At 41.8% G+C, this 22,965-nt stretch overlaps 1 protein-coding gene across 4 annotated transcripts; it reads left to right on the forward strand.

The window, feature by feature from the left end:
- The first annotated feature begins 548 nt into the window (after positions 1-548).
- LOC133638705 (AN1-type zinc finger protein 5-like) lies at positions 549-21,820 on the forward strand. Of its 4 annotated transcripts, none has more exons than XM_062031573.1 (7): positions 549-712; positions 9,006-9,180; positions 13,359-13,488; positions 13,589-13,686; positions 14,087-14,206; positions 14,417-14,498; positions 20,712-21,820. In XM_062031573.1, the coding sequence occupies exons 2-7, from the start codon at positions 9,024-9,026 to the stop codon at positions 20,788-20,790; spliced, it is 666 nt and encodes a 221-aa protein (XP_061887557.1). In that variant the 5' UTR covers positions 549-712; positions 9,006-9,023; the 3' UTR covers positions 20,791-21,820. The 4 variants fall into 4 exon arrangements, with proteins under 4 accessions (XP_061887557.1, XP_061887556.1, XP_061887558.1 ...); XM_062031572.1 differs by having other exon boundaries at positions 557-712; positions 13,586-13,686; XM_062031574.1 differs by lacking the exon at positions 14,417-14,498 and having other exon boundaries at positions 562-712; positions 13,586-13,686.
- The last annotated feature ends 1,145 nt before the right edge of the window (positions 21,821-22,965 follow it).

Here is a 22,965-nt window from a genome sequence, read left to right on the forward strand (position 1 = left end):
TCCGCCTCTCACAGCATCTTCCCTATCTGAATCGCTTCCACTGCCCTCTAGTCCTTCACTCTCACTTTCCTCATCCACGAATCTTTCATCCTCGCTCAAATTAATGGGGAAATCGTCGCTTTCTTGGTCCGAATCGCTCTCGCTGCTTGTGGCCATGATTGTAAACAATGTGCAGATGTGAGGAGCTCCACAAGCTGTGACGTCACGCTACTTCCGGTACAGGCAAGGCTTTTTTTTTTATCAGCGACCAAAAGCTGCGAACTTTATCGTCGATGTTCTCTACTGAATCCTTTCAGCAAAAATATGGCAATATCGCGAAATGATTAAGTATGACACATAGAATGGACCTGCTCTCCCCATTTAAATAAGAAAATCTAATTTCAGTAGGTCTTGAAAGGATTAGAAATGAACGACACACATGGCTCACGCTGATCCAGGTAGCAGTAATGCACCATTAAGCTGGATGCCACCCGCCGTAAAACACGAAGAAGAAGAAAAAGCACTGCCTGGCCCGCACTCCGAAGCAGTAGGTGGCGCTAATGCACCATTAAGCTGGATGCCAACCGCTTTAAAGCACAAAGAAGCGAAGAAGCCGTTGAGTTCAGTTCAGCCCAACAAAGTCCTCACACTTAGACGACCCCAGTTGTGTGCTCAAATAAACATTATTATTCCATTTCATTCTTTGGAAACCCACTGTCATCTGACGTAAAAGGTAAGTCAATTCAACAGTAAAAACAAACAATGGCGTGTGTTCCTTATCGTCTAGAAATGCCAGTTCTTTGATGATTTAAAGTCGTTATTTTTTGGCCATAAACTCACCACATTACATCAACAACTATAAAAAATGACTTTAAATATACACGTGCTGTAAAGTTTGTTCCTTTTTTCCTCTAATTGCTTAGTCTTATCAAGTTAGGAGTAAAATAGTCCTGTGTCTATCTTTTATCAACACACATCACGATTGCTTCAACTATATTATACATTTATACTGTATTGTGTGATTTTGTTATAATATACACAGCGCTTGGATGTAGCCATAAACGCACAATAATGTAATTAAAGGCAAGCTAAAATTAGCAAAATCACGAGAAGCCCCCATCTCAGTGTATTTAGCTAGCTAGCGTTAGCATGCTAGTTACGATAAAGATGTGTCGAGATTCACTTATAACTGCACGCATTTAATCGTTGACATCACATTTGTATTCATGCCGTTTATGTTCTCATACGAAACACAACAATGCTACGTCGTAATTTAAATTTAACTGCTCGTAAACGAAAGCGACTAACATTAGCTTGCTAGCATGACTCGGTGGATTTGGTGTGTGTGGCACGATGGTGGCCTTCCGTTTGGAAGAAAGCGTTTAAACGCTTTACATTTTTAGAATAATATACGTCGAGGATAGTCGGGTAAATAATTATTATTCTGTTAGGTGGTGTTGGCAATTTGTGGTGAGCGGTTTTAAGAGCTTTAACTCGAAGTGGAATGGTGAGTCTTTGTCTTGTTGCTATGAGCATGCTGGTTAATTATCTGATCTGCTTGTTACAAAGCTACTCGGTTAAACACATCCTGTTCACCTGTGGGTTACTTTTAAGTTGAAACAGTCTTTAGTTAATTATATTCGTACAGAAACTAGTGCTAATGTGCCTCTAATTTTAACTTTTTAAGGTCAAGGCAAGTGTTGCCTTAAAGGAGGGCTCATATTTTAGGGCACCAAGGCAAACATTATTTTCTTTCCACGCAGGGGCTCCAAAGCATGCATGCATGCATACATATATATTTTTTTTAATTATTATTCCTTATCAATATAAACTTGTCAGCTTTTTTGTCATTTCATGATTTTTTATATTTATTTAGCCTTTATTTAACCAGGTAAAAATCCCGTTGAGATCGAAGATCTCTTTTCCTAGGGAGACCTGGCCAAGAGAGCAGCAGCAAGGTTACATTAAAAACAGTAAACAACACATAAAACATCAAATTAAACATGAAAAACTTGCTCACATAACACATGGGCATACAGACAAGGTAGACTGCAGTCCTTTCACAGAAGCTTTAAACTCATTCAATGTAACAAGGGTTTGAAGTTGAATATTCGATTGTAGGTTATTCCAAGCCTTCGGTGCTGAAAACCTAAATGGTTTCTTGCCCAGTTCAGTTCTTACATTGTTGACGACAAACTGCAGAACATTCATTGAACGAAGATTGTGACTTCCTTGTTTCTTTGTTAAAAGACAAGACGGATAAGATGGAGTGATACCCAGAATGGTTTTGTAGATGAACACATACCAATGATTGAGGCGTCGAGCACATAAAGATGTCCAGTTAACCATTGAGTATAACACACAGTGGTGAGTAAAGGGAGCGCAGTTGGTGATGAATCTCAGTGCCCCGTGGTACACATTATCCAGCTTGTGGAGACAACCAGCAGTAGCATTCATGTACAACACATCTCCATAGTCAATAACAGGTAAAAAGGTTGTTTCCACCAAATTCTTTGATGCCTTTATCTCTATTTTTACCTTTTGATAGACGGATGTATTTTTTGTAATTATTTATTTTTTAAGTTATGTACATGTAGATGATGTATCGGGACAGATCGATTAAGAGTTGGAGCAGAAATATGTCGTATAAGAATTAACTATACACAATCATCATCGGTGGTCACTCGAAGCGAGTGTGACGATCCTCCTGGTAGGGGTGTATCCCTTTATGGAGGATGCCTGTGCTTGACTTTGTTTAACGTGGGGAGACTGGTGCACAGACAGTCACCACACGATCCTTGACAGATCCGGGTCAGGATCCAGTGTCATGTAGTCCAAGACGGCTGGAGACCCTTTTCTGCTGCAGCCTTCATCCGCCATCCCAGCCGTTGTGACGCGCCATAGGTTTAGCAATCATCCTCCGCCTGTTCCACCTTCGAGGTCTCGGGTTGTTATTTCCCTATAACTGGGCCCACATGGATGTGGAGGTGCCTTCTTCCACCCTCGCAGCCGTTGTAGTGGTTCTTACATTTACCATCTTCCGCCTGCTCCGCCGTTGAGGTCTTCACCGTATCCCTGGCTAGGGGCGCAGTCAGGTACTAGGCCTTTGCCAAAGGCCACCTGGCGTAACAGTAGTAAAGGGGTTAACCTCCTAGTGCCCCAAGACCCCTTAGAGGAGCCTCCACTGCCGGATGCACTATACACAATAAAACATTAACAAAATGATGTCTCAAATGGTTTTTAAAGTAATACCTTTGTGACATGAAAAAAACACAAGTATTGAGCTGCCACCTTACCGTGGTAGAGGAGTTTGCGTGTCCTAATGATCCTAGGAGCTATGTTGTCCGGGAGCTTTATGCCCCCTGGTAGGGTCTCCCAAGACAAACTGGTCCTAGGTGAGGGATCAGACAAAGAGCAGCTCGAAGACCTCAATGAAAAATAAAACCTATGGACCCAGATTTCCCTCGCCCGGACGCGGGTCACCAGGGCCCCCCTCTGTAGCCAGGCCCGGAGGTGGGGCACGATGGCGAGCGCCTGGTGGCCGGGCCTGTCCCCATGGGGCCCGGCCGGGCACAGCCCGAAGAGGCAACGTGGGTTCCCCCTCCAATGGGCTCACCACCCATAGCAGGGGTCATAGAGGTCGGGTGCGATGTGAGCTGGGCGGCAGCCGAAGGCAGGGCACTTGGAGTTCCGATCCTCGGCTACAGAAGCTAGCTCTTGGGACGTGGAACGTCACCTCGCTGGGGGGGAAGGAGCCTGAGCTAGTGTTTGAGGTGGAGAAGTTCCGACTAGACATAGTCAGACTCACTTCGACGCACAGCAAGGGCTCTGGAACCAGTTCTCTCGAGAGGGGCTGGACTCTCTTCTACTCTGGCGTTGCCGGCAGTGAGAGGCGACGGGCTGGGGTGGCAATTCTTGTTGCCCCCTGGCTCAGAGCCTGCATGTTGGAGTTCAACCCGGTGGACGAGAGGGTAGCTTCCCTCCGCCTTCGGGTGGGGGAACGGGTCCTGACTGTGGTTTGCGCTTACGCGCCAAACCGCAGCTCAGAGTACCCACCCTTTTTGGATTCACTCGAGGGAGTACTTGAGAGTGCTCCCCCGGGTGATTCCCTCGTTCTACTGGGGGACTTCAATGCTCATGTTGGCAGCGACAGTGAAACCTGGAGAGGCGTGATTGGGAAGAATGGTTGCCCGGATCTGAACCCGAGTGGTGTTTTGTTATTGGACTTTTGTGCCCGTCACAGATTGTCCATAACGAACACCATGTTCAAACATAAGGGTGTCCATATGTGCACTTGGCACCAGGACACCTTAGGCCGCAGTTCCATGATCGACTTTGTAGTTGTGTCGTCGGATTTGCGGCCTCATGTTTTGGACACTCGGGTGAAGAGAGGGGCGGAGCTTTCTACCGATCACCACCTGGTGGTGAGTTGGCTGCGATGGTGGGGGAGGATGCCGGACAGACCTGGCAGGCCCAAACGCATTGTGAGGGTTTGCTGGGAACGTCTGGCAGAGTCTCCTGTCAGAGAGAGTTTCAATTCCCACCTCCAAAAGAACTTTGAACATGTCACGAGGGAGGTGCTGGACATTGAGTCCGAATGGACCATGTTCCGCACCTCTATTGTCGAGGCGGCTGATTGGAGCTGTGGCCGCAAGGTAGTTGGTGCCTGTCGTGGCGGTAATCCTAGAACCCGTTGGTGGACACCGGCGGTGAGGGATGCCGTCAAGCTGAAGAAGAAGTCCTATCGGGTTCTTTTGGCTCATAGGACTCCTGAGGCAGCGGACAGGTACCGACAGGCCAAGCGGTGTGCGGCTTCGGCGGTCGCGGAGGAAAAAACTCGGACATGGGAGGAGTTCGGGGAAGCCATGGAAAACGACTTCCGGACGGCTTCGAAGCGATTCTGGACCACCATCCGCCGCCTCAGGAAGGGGAAGCAGTGCACTATCAACACCGTGTATGGTGAGGATGGTGTTCTGCTGACCTCGACTGCGGATGTTGTGGATCGGTGGAGGGAATACTTCGAAGACCTCCTCAATCCCACCAACACGTCTTCCTATGAGGAAGTAGTGCCTGGGGAATCTGTGGTGGGCTCTCCTATTTCTGGGGCTGAGGTTGCTGAGGTAGTTAAAAAGCTCCTCGGTGGCAAGGCCCCGGGGGTGGATGAGATCCGCCCAGAATTCCTTAAGGCTCTGGATGCTGTGGGGCTGTCTTGGTTGACAAGACTCTGCAGCATCGCGTGGACATCGGGGGCGGTACCTCTGGATTGGCAGACCGGGGTGGTGGTTCCTCTCTTTAAGAAGGGGAACCGGAGGGTGTGTTCTAACTATCGTGGGATCACACTCCTCAGCCTTCCCGGTAAGGTCTATTCAGGTGTGCTGGAGAGGAGGCTACGCCGGATAGTCGAACCTCGGATTCAGGAGGAACAGTGTGGTTTTCGTACTGGTCGTGGAACTGTGGACCAGCTCTATACTCTCGGCAGGGTCCTTGAGGGTGCATGGGAGTTTGCCCAACCAGTCTACATGTGTTTTGTGGACTTGGAGAAGGCATTCGACCGTGTCCCTCGGGAAGTCCTGTGGGGAGTGCTCAGAGAGTATGGGGTATCGGACTGTCTGATTGTGGCGGTCCGCTCCCTGTATGATCAGTGCCAGAGTTTGGTCCGCATTGCCGGCAGTAAGTCGGACACGTTTCCAGTGAGAGTTGGACTCCGCCAAGGCTGCCCTTTGTCACCGATTCTGTTCATAACTTTTATGGACAGAATTTCTAGGCGCAGTCAAGGCGTTGAGGGGATCTGGTTTGGTGGCGGCAGGATTAGGTCTCTGCTTTTTGCAGATGATGTGGTCCTGATGGCTTCATCTGGCCAGGATCTTCAGCTCTCGCTGGATCGGTTCGCAGCTGAGTGTGAAGCGACTGGGATGAAAATCAGCACCTCCAAGTCCGAATCCATAGTTCTCGCCCGGAAAAGGGTGGAGTGCCATCTCCGGGTTGCGGAGGAGACCCTGCCCCAAGTGGAGGAGTTCAATTACCTCTGAATCTTGTTCACGAGTGAGGGAAGAGTGGATCGTGAGATCGACAGGCGGATCGGTGCGGCGTTTTCAGTAATGCGGACGCTGTATCAATCCGTTGTGGTGAAGAAGGAGCTGAGCCGGAAGGCAAAGCTCTCAATTTACCGGTCGATCTACGTTCCCATCCTCACCTATGGTCATGAGCTTTGGGTTATGACCGAAAGGACAAGATCACGGGTACAAGCGGCCGAAATGAGTTTCCTTCGCCGGGTGGCGGGGCTCTCCCTTAGAGATAGGGTGAGAAGCTCTGCCATCCGGGGGGAGCTCAAAGTAAAGCCGCTGCTCCTCCACATCGAGAGGAGTCAGATGAGGTGGTTCGGGCATCTAGTCAGGATGCCACCCGAACGCCTCCCTAGGGAGGTGTTTAGGGCACGTCCGACCGGTAGGAGGCCATGAGGAAGACCCAGGACACGTTGGGAAGACTATGTCTCCCGGCTGGGCTGGGAACGCTTCGGGATCCCCCGGGAGGAGCTGGAAGAAGTGGCTGGGGAGAGGGAAGTCTGGGCTTCCCTGCTTAAGCTGCTGCCCCCGCGACCCGACCTCGGATAAGCGGAAGAAGATGGATGGATGGATGGATTGTAAAAAAAACAAAAAACATGCCGTTTACTTTTTGATATCAAAATAAAACACAAAGCCGTTTGGCTACTGAAGATAAAGTCTAATAAACAAGATGTGTTCTTCTCCAACGCCCCCTTGTGGTTCAGTACAACAGTTTGGCAAACTACAAAAAAAAAAACAGGAGTGACATTGTTTTTTCTCACCTCATTAACTCTCAGTCACATCAGCTGATGGACGCTGTATTGACAAAATGAAAGCAACATCATATAGTTTTTTCCCTTCGCTGTTTACTTTTAGTATGAGGACAAGTGTATCCAATATTGTCCACACCTGTCTCCATCTAACAGCAGTGCGCTCTTAAACACACGGCGGGAAGCGAGAGAAAATGACTGTAGCGTCCCGGAAGAGTTGGTTCTGCAAGGAATTCTGGGAATGTGCTCTGTTGTGATTATGTTGTGTTGCGGTGCAAATATTCTCCCGAAATGTAATTGTCATTGTTGTTTAGTGTGGTCTCACTATATGGCAGAGGTTTATGACAGTGTTGGCATTGTTTATACGGTCACCCTTACTTCGAGGTAATGCCCTTGGAGCGAGATTAACGTTGTTTGTCTGCCATGGTTAATAAACAAAAAGACGGTAGTGCGCATGCGCATGACTTTGTGTTGCCTTACATCCATTAACAAATGACGGGGTTTATAAAGGAGAAAGGAGACGGAATGACTAACCGTCTGGAATTTTATCGCGAGTTATCATTATGCCGTTGACCATTATATCCCTTGTCCATTAACAAGTAAAAAGTCAAAGGCGGTCACGGCAAGTTGTTGCCGCAAATGTTGGTCAATTTTTCTAGGGCACTGCGGCAAATGAGAGGGCGGTCGCGGCAATTCCGAGGTTTTTGTGGTTAAATCCGAGCCGTGTGCTTGTTGGGCCAGAATTGGGTGAATTAATCTCACAATTGGGTATATTTTGTTTTTTTCTGCAGTTGTGATTGCATTGCAGCATTTTCCAGAGTTATTTTATAAAAACACTATCCTATTCTTACCTTATTTTAAAAAATATGTATTGTGCAAATTATGTTGTATTAAGTGTGGTTTGTTTAGTGGTCACACTTGTATTTTTGTCAAGGACCAAATAATGTTCGTTTAACCTCTTGGCATTCCATGGTTTTTGGCTAAAATACCTAAAAAAAACGAATGCCCCAAAATTGTGAAGCTGTCCTCGGCTCGAACTATTTGGAACAAACACATTGCTTTGTTGTCTTCTGAAGTGAACAATGGCAGTCAGAATGACCACGAGTACTAGTACAAATACACTGAATATGATTTGTTTTTAGTTTTCGCTATATTTTTCCAGAAACGTGCCTTCAAAATTACTAGTTTGAGGGTATGCACTGCAAAACCCGATGGGTCTGTAGACCTCTATTGTTAGAATAAGATATTCAAAGGTGTTCCTTTTTGAGACACTTGTTCAGGGTTTTCACTAACTTCCATGCAAACAAAACCCTTTTGGTTACTGGTACTCCGGCTTCCTCCCACCTCCAAAGACATGCACCTTGGGGAGAGGTTGATAGGCAACACTAAATTGGCCCTAGTGTGTGAATGTTGTCTATCTGTGTTGGCCCTGTGATGAGGTAGCGACTTGTCCAGGGTGTACCCCGCCTTCCGCCTGAATGCAGCTGAGATAGGCTCCAGCACCCCCCGCGACCCCAAAATGGACAAGCGGTAGAAAATGGATGGATGAAAATACTGTGAGGCTTTGAAGTGGGGCGTTATTAATGTTTGTGTGCAACTAGTGTAACAGTCAACATGACGATAGTGGCAGGCCGTCGTAAAGTTAAGGGATTTAGCATCGGTAGGGCCCCATGATTACCACGGAATCGTAATCACAAAATTGGCCAATAAAACGTAGAGTCTACTTTTAAACGTGAAAAGTTGTGAAAGTTGACTTAATGTGACTGAAAGGTTGTCAGGAACATGTCAATGAATGTTCTCATTCATCCAGGTCATTGTCATCTCAGGGCATTCAGTCGGTTGCAACTGGACTGTTTGGTTTGTCTTAGAAGACCATTCGCCGCTCATCCAAGTAAGCTTCATCAGTTCGTGTTAACAGACGTAGATTGGTCAGATCTAGTCCAGCGGCTGGTGCCAAAACCCCAGATGGGCCTCCTTCCGCCTGTTTTGTCCGGGCTTGGGTTCACACTTGACCAAATGAACCGAACTAGCAGAAAAAACAAGACTAAAGTTTGTTTTACCTTGACCAAAAATGACAAGTATTAATGCACCCTGAAAAGTTAGCATGAAGTCATGAAAAAGTAGTGCAGTTGATGGCTCAGTTAGGTTGAAATATTATTGTTGTTGTTCCAGACAAACACAATGCTTCAGTGTGTATTTTTGTGTGTTTTTTCAGGTCAGTTTAGACATCGCTATGGCGCAGGAGACCAATCAGAGTCCAGCTCCTATGCTCTGTGCCACAGGCTGTGGTTTCTATGGCAACCCCAGGACTAATGGCATGTGCTCTGTTTGCCACAAGGAGCACCTGTCAAGACAGAACAATGGAGGAGTCAGTTCTCTGAGTGCTATGGGTAAGACCTGCTGTTTTTTTATGTCCACTTGCATGGACTTAAGTTATTATGTGCAGGTCTTCTAACCTGAACCCGTCTGAATTGAAGTTAATTGTCAATGATCAACAAACCTCTTGGATTATATGTCTGCCTACACTCCTTCACCTCCCCACCTTAAATCAATCAGTAACATTAGTGAGCATTAGGTCTATTTAAAGTACCAGAAGAGTGGAAAAAACAATTTGACTTAAATTGCCTGTGTTTCATTGTATCCATTAAACCGTATCCAATTGTATTTACAATCCACAAAGTATGCGAAAATACCGTCTAATCATAAAAAAATGCCCCAAATTCAATTGGCCATTTTGAATATTCCACTCAGAATATCTTCAGCAATTTCCGTAGATTCTACGTCACTGTAGTAATTCTTCTGCATTATGACCATATCAGATCAGTCATCCTGGAAATGTGAGATGTGCTGTTTATCATTCACAAGCCTTATGTAAAACAAGAACACATATGCTTGACTTTTTTTATGCATTCGAAATCATAAATAAATAGCTAACACTTGGGTCAACAGATCGAAGGTCCTCTACTGCACTCATTATACCCTTTTAAACATCCAGAAACCACCAACTATACTCCATTTACATGTCATGATCTGAAAATTAACCAAATATTAGTGATATTGTTGTAAGCGCAAACGGCCCATTCTAGCAGTGTATATATGATAATTGCTTCAATATAGAGGCAACTTGTTTTTCCACTCTCCTGGCACTTTAAGGAATGTATTTACTGCACACACGTGCAGAGTAGCTAATAAAGTTATGCAGGTATGTTCTTAAGTTAAGTGTGTGAATGCTCCAAAGCAGTCAAACCCTAGATATAATGTTGCTATAGAAGACTTAAGATGTGTGAGCACTGAAGCAGCAGGCTATGTAACATGCTTCTTGTTCTTTTTGTGTTTGTGCCTTCAAAAACCACAAATTACCCAGACACTTTGCAAATGTGCAGTGCTATTGGGCTACTGAACCAGAGAGTTATGTTGTTGTAAATAAACAAAACCGTGATGGGACATTTTATTATTGATGTGCCCAAAAGGGACAAGCGGTAGAAAATGGATGGATGGATGTGCAAACATTCTGTGCAAACACAAAAAGCTGGAAACAACAAACTCAGTAATTATTTTAAGAGTAAACTGGGAAATTAAGTACACATGCAGCTAGCCCACAGTTTGCATGCAAATGTTCAATCACTGTTGCTTAATCTAATACAATTGTGCATTTCAAGCATTATAACGGGCTGAGCTTGATTGCATAATTGGTAGGGTTGGGCATCAATTGATGCAAACCGTGTGTTGCATTCCAATTGTCCTGGAATTCAAACGTAGATTTTGATTTCTGACGCTTGGTCTGCCGACTGGAAAAATGATTTAGCTGGCACAGCTCCATACACCTTGTGTAGCCGCTCCACTATATCAATAATCCTGCATTGTGGCAAATAGTCTGCACTTCTTACAGTGGAACTGCACTTTTTTGGGAATGTTGCCTATCTTTCACAATCATTATGAGCGACAAGACGAGATATGCTTTTTTATTTTTTAGTGCATTCTAAATATGAAATAAATGCTATCAAAAGTTCACTTAAAATGGAGCCTATGGGAGCCGCTCAATTCCGCCTATAAAGCCCTTTAAAAAAACATCCAAACACCTCCATTAAGATTATTGTAGGGAAGGGGCAAGAGTGTCGTTCTCGCCAGTTTTGGGTCATAAATGGCCTTCAAAGGGTACCAACTTTTCTAAATACTCGGACATCTTCTGTCCAGGTGAGATGCATGATTTATGATCGACAATAAACTTACATGGAGTGAGAAAGCAGCAGACCACTCGATGATGTAAACATAGGGACACACAATAGTGATCACGGCGCCGCTATAAATAGTTTATCTGCGTTAGCGCTTATAATACCGTGTTTTCCGCACTATAAGGCGCACCTAAAAACCTCCAATTTTGTCAAAAGCTGACAGTGCGCCTTATAATCCGGTGCGCCTTATATATATGGACCAATATTGAGCCTCCAACAGGTAAAAGTTTCAATCAATCGCAACTACGGTAAGCAGCCGCCGACTTAATTTTCCCCTGTCTTCATTTTCCCCCGTAGAAGAAAAAGAAGCGCACGGTGCATGCTGGGATATATGACTGCGTGAGGCGTGCCGTTTCATTTCCATTTGTTTGTTTATGTAAAGACCCCAAAATGGCTCCTATTAAGAGACACGCTTACGACACAGAGTTTAAACTTAAGACGATCAGTCACGCAGTAGAACACGGGAATAGAGCAGCAGCGACACTGACTCGATTAATGACGACTTCAACGAGACGGAGCCGGGCATGTTGGATGCCGTATTCGCCCAACTGGTTAATTCGGACACTGAAGAAGAAGAATTCGAGGGATTCGTGGATGAGGAATAACTTCATACAGTGAGCTTTACATGTTTATTTTGTGTGTTGTGTTGTGTGACATTAACGTTTGAGCAACGTTGAGTTATTGATATATTGTTATTGCTCTGCACTATTTCGAGTGTTACTATATTGTGATTGCACTAAAGTTTGATTTACCGTAAGAGTATCACTGTTTTTTATGTGTTTATTGAATCAGGGAAAAGTTCCCCTCCACTATGTGATATAAATGTTGCACTGCATGTTATACCTTGCTGTTGTTAAAAGATAAACAAAACACCACGTCACTGACTTTACCTCGGGGAAAATAATAAAAACAGCTGTTTATTCATTTTGGGAGTGAACAGAGTTGTCAGAACGCTGGTTTGTAATCTATTGATAAAGTTTGACTGACCTATCTGACTGATTTGTTGACATTCCCTTTAGCGCAGCTCCATCTAATGGATGCATAACGTAACCCCAGCCTCTACTGTAGCGTCTATTCTATGCGCCTTATATATGAACAAAGTTTTAAACTAAGCCATTCATTTTAGGTGCGCCTTATAATCCGGTGCGCTTTATAGTGCGGAAAATACAATAATAATATCACTAATACTTGATTAATATTCAAATGAAATGTAAATGGAGTATTTTTGGCGGTTTTTGAATGGTTATTTATTGGATTTTATGGGTGAAAGGGAGCAGCTCCTATTGGCTCCACTGTAAGCGGACTTTTTTTTACAAGTTAGAATGCTTTTTTTTTTTTAAAGCATCCGTCGTGTCTTTCATAATGAAAAAAATGTGCAGTTCTCCTTTACATTTTAATATCACTGGAAGACTGGAGAATCAGCAGCATAAACCTTGATTGGATCATTATCTCTAACACATAAACTATAGTACCGTATTTTTCAGAGTATAAGTCGCTCCGGAGTATAAGACGCACCGGCCGAAAATGCATAATAAAGAAGGAAAAAAAACATATAAGTCGCACTGGAGTATAAGTCGCATATTTGGGGGAAATTTATTTGATAAAACCCAACACCAAGAATAGACATTTGAAAGGCAATTTAAAATAAATAAAGAATAGTGAACAACAGGCTGAATAAGTGTACGTTATATGACGCATAAATAACCAACTGAGAACGTGCCTGGTATGTTAACGTAACATATTATGGTAAGAGTCATTCAAATAACTATAACATATAGAACATGCTATACATTTACCAAACAATCTGTCACTCCTAATCGCTAAATCCGGTGAAATCTTATACGTCTAGTCTCTTACGTGAATGAGCTAAATAATATTGTTTGGTATTTTACGGTAATGTGTTAATTTCACACATAAGTCGCTCCTGAGTATAAGTCCCACCCCCGGCCAAACTATGAAAAAAACTGCGACTTATAGTCCGAAAAATACGGTATATGTGTAAATGTTTTTTATGAGTTTTCAAAAAAAAATGTTTACATTTTTGTGAGCGTTTACCCCTGTGAAAAGAAACTTCATAACACACAAGTTTAACAGATTTAGATTTATATACTGCTTGGAAATAAACCCATTAGAATAATAACCTTTTCACCCTGCCTCTTGAAAGAATCAGAATCAAGAATCATTAGGAACCGAAATTGAAACAAGCAACTGGAATGGGACCGGCATCGTCCAAAACGATGCACAACCCCTGATCATTGGAGACATGCCAGTCAATGCCAGTATTTGTTGCTTCTGTCATCTTTCAGCTGTTTTATGTCGTGCATCATGTTCCTCAGGCAGCAGCATGGTCTCCCCAGATGTTTCAGCAATCCAGCGGTTGGAGGCCACCTTGAATAATGCAGCAGCAGCAGTGGTTGCAGCTGAGGCCGCAGCTTCAGCAGAGGCTGCTGCAATCGAAACTCTCAGGTATTTTCAAAATGTGTTAAAGTGTGTTTGTTGCATTAGCTTTGATGAACATGAACTAAATTTTATATTTTTGTTTTTAATGTCCTCTCTATTGCAGTAGGATGTCAACTATTTGTGTAACACAAAAGATGACTGAGATGAGTCTTTCCTCGGAGGACAAAGGAGCATCCATTAGCAAAGCAGACCTGACGGGGCTTGGTGCGTATCAAAACTTTCTTTGAATATTTCTTTAACAACTGACTGATATAGTTTTACTTACTTTTGATTGCTCAACTCATGTTCTTTTAAATATAATCATTTTAATTTACATTTGAAATATGTTCAACCAGTTATGAAAGTTATTAAAAGATGTCCGCCGATTAGATATTATTTTAATATCCTTGCTTCTAATTCCTATCTATTGCTGACCAGAATATTTCAGCAATTTATTTAGACTTTTAAGTAATCGAAACCAGGCAAAATACTTGAAACTAATTGTCATCCATTTTATTTACTCAGAACTTTCATCAGCTGCTAATTTGTGCTGTTTCTTGCTTCAACTGTATTTTTTGATCGCTTGCATATTTTAAGGTAAACCTGTTCAATGTGTTGTTTTTAGTGTCCACAGACACAGATATTCATCCCTCCACTGCTGACAGTCCAGTATTCAGTGCTCCTGATCCCCTCAAACCCAAGAAGAACCGTTGTTTTATGTGCCGCAAAAAGCTTGGTCTTACAGGTGAGTCATGTGAAAATAGCTTTCCAGTAGAGGTACAAACGTGTTTAGGGTTTTACTCTCCTTCAGTCTTTTAATACATTAATTAATATTCTAGAAGCAAAAGGTAGGGAAGGGCTGATGATTCTAAGGACCCATTACCAACCTAACAGTAGATGAGACTTGTGGCTGCTGGTTTTGTTCTTGTTTTTATTGTCTCCAAATCTCTGGCAGCACCCCTGCTGTTGACTCGTCTCTGTTCTAAAAAAAAGGCCACTAAGATGAAAGCAAACAATGGTGTAAAAGACCTTGGAAGGTGAAAAAAATTTCCGGGAAAAATAGTAGAATGTGTCTAGATACTTTGGTCTTTAAATTCTTAGAGCATTCAATCAATAGAAAATGGACTGTTCAGTTGGTCTTAGACGTTTCGCCTCTCATCCGAGTCGGCTTCATCAGTTCATGCCCACAGACTTAGGCTAAAGTCACACTGCAGGGTCGGATATCCAATTCAGATATTTTTGTCCCCTCGGCCACAACCCTGCCCTTAGGTTTCCAATAGCATAATCCAGGTGTGTTAGTCCGATTTTTCAAAAGCCGAACACGATGGGATTAAGATGTTTCCATCGGCTGTAGGAGGCTCATTTAGAGCCGAACTATTTGAGAAATCGGAATAATTTAGTGCATGTACACATACTGATTGTCTCCTTCATTACCATAAACAGTAATAATAATACTCACAGACTCCGCCATTAAAAATACTTTTTTTTTTCGGAAAATCCATCTTTTTGTGAAAGGTTGGTGGGTGAGGCAGGACTCTTCACACTAAAAGCAACTTCTTCACAGTTAAAGGCACATGGCCATGAGTTATAAACGTTTAAAGTAAGGCACTTTTTACGTCAGAGGAGTGAGGGTTGTGTTGTTCTCTTGGTCCTCCTAAAGTCTACGACGACCTGTTTTGTTTTGGCGGTAGAACCAGGTCTTTGTATGTGTACCAATCCTCCAGGTGTTGGACCGCCTGCCTGTAACAGGTCTCATTGTTGTCAAATGAGGCCTACCACTGTAGTGTTGTCTGCAAAGTTCACTATTATGTTGGAGGATTGGATGGGGGCGGAGTCCTGGGTGAAGAGTTTCAAGAGGGCAGGACTGAGCACAGCCCTGCGGTGTGTGCTTGTGCTCAGGATTATGGTGTCAGACGTCCGGTTCCCTATCCTGACATTCTGAGGCCTGTTGGTCAAGAAGTCCATAATCTATGTACACAGTGTGGTGGGGAGTCCAAGGTTGGAGTTTGTGGACCAATTTATTGGGGATCATAGTGTTGAATGCACTGCTGAAGTCCACAAAAATCATCCTGACATATGTGTTTGGCTGCTCCAGGTGGGCCAGGGCTGTGTGAAGTGCAGTGGAGACAGTGTCCTCTCTAGATCTGTTTGTCTGGTAAGCAAACTGGTTTTCATCTAGGTCTGCAGGGATGCTGACCTGGATATGTACTAGGACAATCCTCTCAAAGCACTTCGTTAAGATAGGGGTGAGGACAACTGGGCGGTAGTCATTAAGTGATGTAACAGCAGGTTTTTTGAGGACAGGAACAATGGTTGTGGAATCTGAGGCATGTGGGGACTGTGGCTTGCTGTTGGGAGAGGTTAAAGATGTTGGTGAACACCCCTGCCAGCTGGTCAGCGCAGGACTTCAGTAGGCGGCCTGTGACCCCATCCGGTCCAGCTGCCTTTGTGGTGTTGATCCTTCTCAGGGTGACTCTCACCTGGTGCTGCTCAGCAGGCTGAGCTCTTCCGTGCTGTTTCTCAAAACAAGCAAAGAGGAGGTTCAGTATGTATGGGAGGTCCCTATCCTGACTGACCTGTGTGGTGTTGCTCTTGTAGTCAATTAAGGACCTGATTCCTCTCCACATGCTGCGGGAGTCCTTTTTCTCAAAGAGCCCTTCAAAGGCGTTGACTGTAATTGTGTTTGGCATCTTTGATGCCCTTTGTCAGGTTCTTTAGGGCTGTGCTGTAGTCCATCTGATTTCCTGACTTTTAGACGGTGTCCCTTTCTTTTAGCAGTGCCCATACAGTTCTTTTAAATCAGGGCTTCTGGTCTGGGGACACCTTGATGGTTTTGATGCTTCTGTGCAGAACTTAATGCAGTCCCGCACAGCCGCCGTGAAGCCTTCCAGGTCAGCTCCTTCAGCAAACACATCCAGTCTGTGACCTCAACACAATGCTGCAGAGATGCAGTGGCCTCCTCACTCCATACCTGTACAATCTTTGTGGTGGGTCTGCTTCTGCCCCCTACTGGTCTATATGATGGTGTCATTAGCAGAAAAATGGTCTGATATTCCCAGGTGAGAGGCTGCTGCAGCTTTGTAAGGTCCCTTGATGTTTGTATACACCTGGTCTAAAATATTGCTGTCTCTTGTGGGGAAGTCTATATGCTTGTGGACCTTAGGCAGCACTGCTTTGAGCTCAACATGATTAAAGTCCCCTGCCGCAGTCACCACTTCCTCTGGATGGCCAGGGCGAGCATGGCATTAGCGTGTGGTGGGATTTAGACCGCTATAATGGAGACGACTGAAAACTCCAATAAGTAAAATGGCCTGCATTTCACTGCTAAGTATTCCAGCTCAGGTAAGCAGTGAGTCGCAGTTGTGTCTCCCAAATGTTTATGTACACACACACTCACACACGATCCTGCCTCTCTTCTTGCCAGAACATACAGTCCTGTCGGTCCGGTAAACAGCGCAGCCAGCTAGCCCGATAGGGAACGTTGTTATCCAGCCAAGTTTCCATAAATACCGTCACACTCCAGCAGGTCTTGTCAGAGAATATCCCTAGCCTTATTTTGTCAATCTTGTTGACAAGTAGCCAGTAGTTGGACAAGAAGAGACTCTGTAGTGCTGGTCAATACGGGTTAGCTCTTAGCCTAGCCTGCAGACCGCCTCTCTTGCCCCCTCTTCTGATGCCGTTGTCTGCATCGTCTGAGAGGTGGGATGAAGAAGGTTCCTCCGGGGTTCTCTGTGTGCTGTTGCCTGATCTCTGATGGAATGTCCAGTGAGTTTGGTGTTTCAGTAGTGTATGACCAGGACTGTTTGCCCTAGGAGAAGTTTAGCTCGGTTATAGTGGAAGTTAGCATTTACGTCAGATAAAAACACGTATAACATACTAAAAAACAAACAAGACTACTAAAAGACGGATAGTGCCGACATCTTGTTTTAAATTATTCTTCTGTAGAATTTAATAATGTGCAAATTACACAAAAATGTAATATTTACTTATTACATGCAAAATGAGATATATAAATTCTTTATTGGTTATAATTTTGATGAACTTTGAATTGAAAATCTCAGAAATGTAAGGTTTCACATATTAAACCATGATGAACAGAATTATAACAAATAAAGGCGTGCATGTAATAACTTAAAATCATAGATTAGTTTTACATTTTAAGGTAATAGCTGACATGAATGGACTTTTACACAGTATTCTAATTTTCTGAGTTTCACCTGTATAATATAATGACAGAGAAAATCTGATTGCAGGAAAACTTTCTCAGACTACAATTGAACATTCACCCACCGAAAATGCAAACTTTCGACCACAAATTTAGTCGCTGGTTGGTGACATTTGTTTTGCGGCAGACGTGAACAGGGGCTGCCCGCATCGGAGCCAGTCAGAATCTGTCTCTCGTCATGCTAATCTACCGTATTTTTCGGACTATAAATCGCTGCAGAGTATAAATCGCACCAGCCGAAAATGCATAATAAAGCAGGAAATAAACATATATAAGTCGCTCCAGAGTATAAGTCGCATTTTTGGGGGAAATTTATTTGATAAAACCCAACACCAAGAATAGACATTTGAAAGGCAATTTAAAAAAAATAAAGAATAGTGAACAACAGGCTGAATAAGTGTACGTTATATGATGCATAAATAACCAACTAAGAACGTGCCTGGTATGTTAACGTAACATATGGTAAGAGTCATTCAAATAACTAACATATAGAACATGCTATATGTTTACTAAACAATCTGTCACTCCTAATCGCTAAATCCCATGAAATCTTATACGTCTAGTCTCTTACGTGAATGAGCTAAATAATATTATTTTATATTTTACGGTAATGTGTTAATAATTTCACACATAAGTTGCTCCTGAGTATAAGTCGCACCCCCGGCCAAACTATGAAAAAAACTGTGACTTATAGTCCGAAAAATACGGTAAATGAGAAGGCATTATTTTAAATTTGACAAATAATAACGCTAACTAACGCGTTAGTTTGAACCTGTTGTATTCAGATGACGTGCTGGCATTACTGCTGCTGGGATTAAATAGGAGCGGTTCAAAACGCGACTTTCATTTATAATTATTGCATGAAGTGTAGGGGTCAGTGGCGTGCGGTGAGGTTCATGTCTGGTGAGGCACTGACTTCATCACAGTCAGATTTACAAAACATATGAACCCTAAAGAGTATCTTATTCACCATGTGATTGGCAGCAGTTAATGTTTTTAGTTATGTTTTATGTTTAATTATATTATTATATATTATATTATATATTATATTATATATATATATATATATATATATATATATATATATATATATATATATATATATATATATATATATATATATATATATATATATATATATATATATATATATATATTATATATATATATAATATATTATATATATATATATAATATATTATATATATATATTATATATTATATTAGTTATGTTTAATGTTTTAAGTTAATGTGTTTAAAAGCTCATACCAGCATTCTTCCCTGCTTTGCACTCAGCATCAAGGGTTGGAATTGGGGGTTAAATCACCAAAAATTATTCCCAGGCACGGCGCCGCTGCTGCCCACTGCTCCCCTCACCTCCCAGGGGGTGAACAAGGGGATGGGTCAAATGCAGAGGACAAAGTTCACCACACCTAGTATGTGTGTGTGACAATCATTGGTACTTTACTTTAACTTTACACTTACAAACTGTAGCATGCACACAAAAAAGCACATTTAATTAAAAAAAACGTTATTATGGTCTTACCTTTACTTATAAGTGCGGGAACAGTGGTGTTTGTGTTGGAAGAGTTGTGAATGAATGAAATATGAAATCCGCGCTGCCGTCTGCAGGTGTACCTAATGTTGTGTCCCTGTTCACGGCTCCTCCGGCGCGCCGCTAGTCATTATTAAGTACTTATTAATGCCTTTTTCGGCATGGTTCTTAACCTTGTTGGAGGTACCGAACCCCACCAGTTTCATATGCGCATTCACCGAACCCTTCTTTAGTGAAAAATAAAATGTATTTTTTTTCAAATTCAAGACAAAGTTACATGTTTTTGGTAACATTTTAGTATGGAGAACATATTTTAAGTAACAAAGACTTAATTTAGGACACTAGAGGACCATATTCTAAGTAATAAAGACTATATTTAGAGTTATTTGGTTAGGGTTAGGGTTAGGGTTAGAGGGTTAGGGTTATAACAAGGCCATTAATAAGTACTTAATAATGACTAGTTAAGAGCCAATGTGTTATTAATTTTTAGGTTAATAAGCAACTAATTAATGGTGAATATGTTCCCCATACTAAAGTGTTACCATGTTTTTTACTGGTGCACAAAATGAACCGTGCATGAACATCACCTTGTTCAAAGAACAAAACCAACACAGTGCATAAACTCACAACAAATTACACACCTGCAAATCAGTGTGACTTCTGCTGTTGTCGTATCCGTAATACGCAGATAGGGAGAAGTTTTTATTTACACGATGAGTCGGGTGTCTCTTGACCTCCGCCAAACCCCTGAGCCCGACTCACCGAACCCCTAGGGTTCGATCGAACCCAGGTTAAGAACCACTGCCTTATTATAACCCGAACCCTCTAACCCTAACCAAATAACTCTAAATTAAGTCTTTGTTACTTAGAATATGTTCCCCATACTAAAGTGTTACCAAAAACATATAACTTTGTCTTGAATTTGAAAAAAAACATTTTATTTTTCAATAAAGAAGGGTTCGGTGAATGCGCATATAAAACTGATGGGGTTCGGTACCTCCAACAAGGTTAAGAACCACTGCACTAGGTACTGGTTCTGAACAAGAACTGGTTTTCGATTCCTATCCCTATGTAGGGGAAACCCTGCAATAACAAAAAAAAAATGGAATCCTGGAATGTGTGTTACAAAATCTATAGAAATGTAATTACCTCCCGAAGCGTGCATCCATTTTTGAAGGAATGTTTCACATGAGTGCCATCTCTAAAATGGAAACACAAGGCCAAAGCTGCGGTTAAAATCGACTGGCCTCGGAAGCTCATCAGCTGATCACAAATCAGTTAAAAAAGGCAAATATCAGCCTTCGGGTCGGACCAAATTAGGGGTGAACATGAAGTGATGAAACGTCAAACATAAACTGAACAGTCCAGTTGTGATGGATTAAATGTTCTGTAAAGCAAAGATCTGATGAATGACAACAACCATATTTATTCTTATAAGTAAATGGCTAACTGTCTATTGTGGCGTTGCAGATTTTGGCTGTCGCTGTGGGAACTTGTTCTGTGGCGTTCACCGTTACTCCGACAAACACAACTGTCCATACGATTATAAAGCTGAAGCCGCGGAAAAGATTCGCAAAGAAAACCCTGTGGTTGTTGCTGACAAGATCCAGAGAATATAAGACTTTAAAAGATTGGATCTTTACTAAATGGATTTGTGCCCAACTTTCCCTTTGTTTTTTCACCATTACAAATGTTTTTTTTTTTTTTTTCAAATAGCAGCTTTCGTTATTCTTTGTATGCTTTTTTTTTGGTCTTTCTAGAAGTGGATGTGAACACTATGTACATGTGTGTATCAGAGCAGATGTTGGTCAGTATTTATCTGTAGGCTGAAGAGAATCCATGCATCCACTTTGTACTCCTGTTTAAAAGAAGATTTTTAAAAAAGGTAAATGTATTTGTTGAAGGTTGTGATCTTGAGGCCTCTGTTGGCCACTGAAGCCAAACTACCTGCCCTTCAATCGACAGGCATATTTTTTTCTTTTCTAAAAAAAATCAAGAACTGAAATCTTCTGACTGGTCAGATGTTGCACCTGCCTTTAAGTCTGAGCCACTGGATCCACCCTCCTCACACAGCCATGTTTGCTAAGCTGACATGTGCCATCTGATTGTTGCTTTGTGTCTGCTAAATTAGTACCTATTATTATTTTGATCTCCCCGTCACTACAAAATAGGTTTAATGTCATACGAAAAATTGGCTCATTTTGTTCGGATTTTTACAGGGTTTGGTCCCACTATTTTCTTCTGTCACTTCACTTGTGAATATTTTCTGCTGTTTAATGTGTGTTGACATGTTCACAATGTTAGGAGTGTCACATTCACAGGATATTTGTGGGGAAAAATGTGTATGCTGGATGATTATATGAGGTGAGTAGTTCCATTTTCTTTTATTGATTTTAATTCTTTCTGTGAAGGGGGGCAAGGCTTAACTGCTTAATGTGGTTTTGTTTATTTTTACCCTTTTAGTCATGCGAGTTTGTACAAACATTTTTATTTATATACTACAGTGTCTGTAATCCTCCAATAATACACGTGTGTCTGTGTGTTGTAAATAAACAGTGTTCACAAATAATATACTAAAAGATGTCGGTCCTTAATTTTCATAGAGGGCGAAAACAAAAAACTTCCAATAATTAAAGTTTGTATGTTTTTATTGTTATTCTACTTAAACTTTTAACATTTACGTTTATTGTACTTGATCAGGATGGAGCAATTAAAGGACGAATGCAATTTTATTGTCATAACAAATTTAGGACCACACATTGAGATGAGTTGAGTTCATGAAAAGTTTTACTGCAAATAACCATTACCAATTGGCCCAAACAACAAACAAGTATTTTTTATTTATTTTTTAAACAAGATACATATACTGTTCTATTTATTTATTTATTTTTTCAGTAGGGCAGGGAAAAATAATAACATTATAGAGGTAAGCCAAAGAAAGTTTTTAAAAAATTAAATAATTACATACGGTGGGGTGCAGGGACCCTAAGCAGTAGTTATTGGTTCCATTCGTACACTCTAACATTGATACTTTACACGTGGGCCCATATAATAATAACCCTGTGCAATGTTATTTGTCTAATCTTGAACGGGTTTGTGCAGAAAACAAAATGTTGTTGTACTTGTGCAATGACAACAAAGATCATTCCATTCCATCCATTCCAATTTCAGTTGTTTTTCAATTTAAAATAGTTTATTTCAAAATTAGGCTGTGCATTTCAATTAGTGTGTTTTATTATTCAAAGTATTTAAATTTTATTTGGCATATTTCAATTTGTGTATTCCATGATCAATTAGTGTATTTCAAACGGTCAGTACACTTCAGTTAGTGTATTTCAATTAGACTGCATTAATATAGTGTTTTTTAATTAGTCAGGGTATTTCAATTTCCAAATGCTGTATTCCAATTTCAATTGTGTATTTAGATTTGTTAGTGTATCTCTATTAGTGCATCTTAATTAGTCAGTGTATTTCAATAACTATTTAAATTGGTGTATATCAATTTCAATTAATTGGTGTATTTCAATTAGCTTATTTCAAATAGGCAATGTATTTAATTTCCATCCATTGTCCACGCAGTGTATTTAAATTAAATTAATGTATTCCAATTCAGATAAGTCATTTAATTCAATTAGGGTATTTTAATTTAAATTGGTCAGTGTATTTCAATTACTGTAATTCAATGAAGTCAGTGTATTTCAATTAGTGCATTTCACTTTCAATA

This window comes from Entelurus aequoreus, linkage group LG21 (assembly GCF_033978785.1).
Source record: "Entelurus aequoreus isolate RoL-2023_Sb linkage group LG21, RoL_Eaeq_v1.1, whole genome shotgun sequence".
Taxonomy (NCBI): domain Eukaryota; kingdom Metazoa; phylum Chordata; class Actinopteri; order Syngnathiformes; family Syngnathidae; genus Entelurus; species Entelurus aequoreus.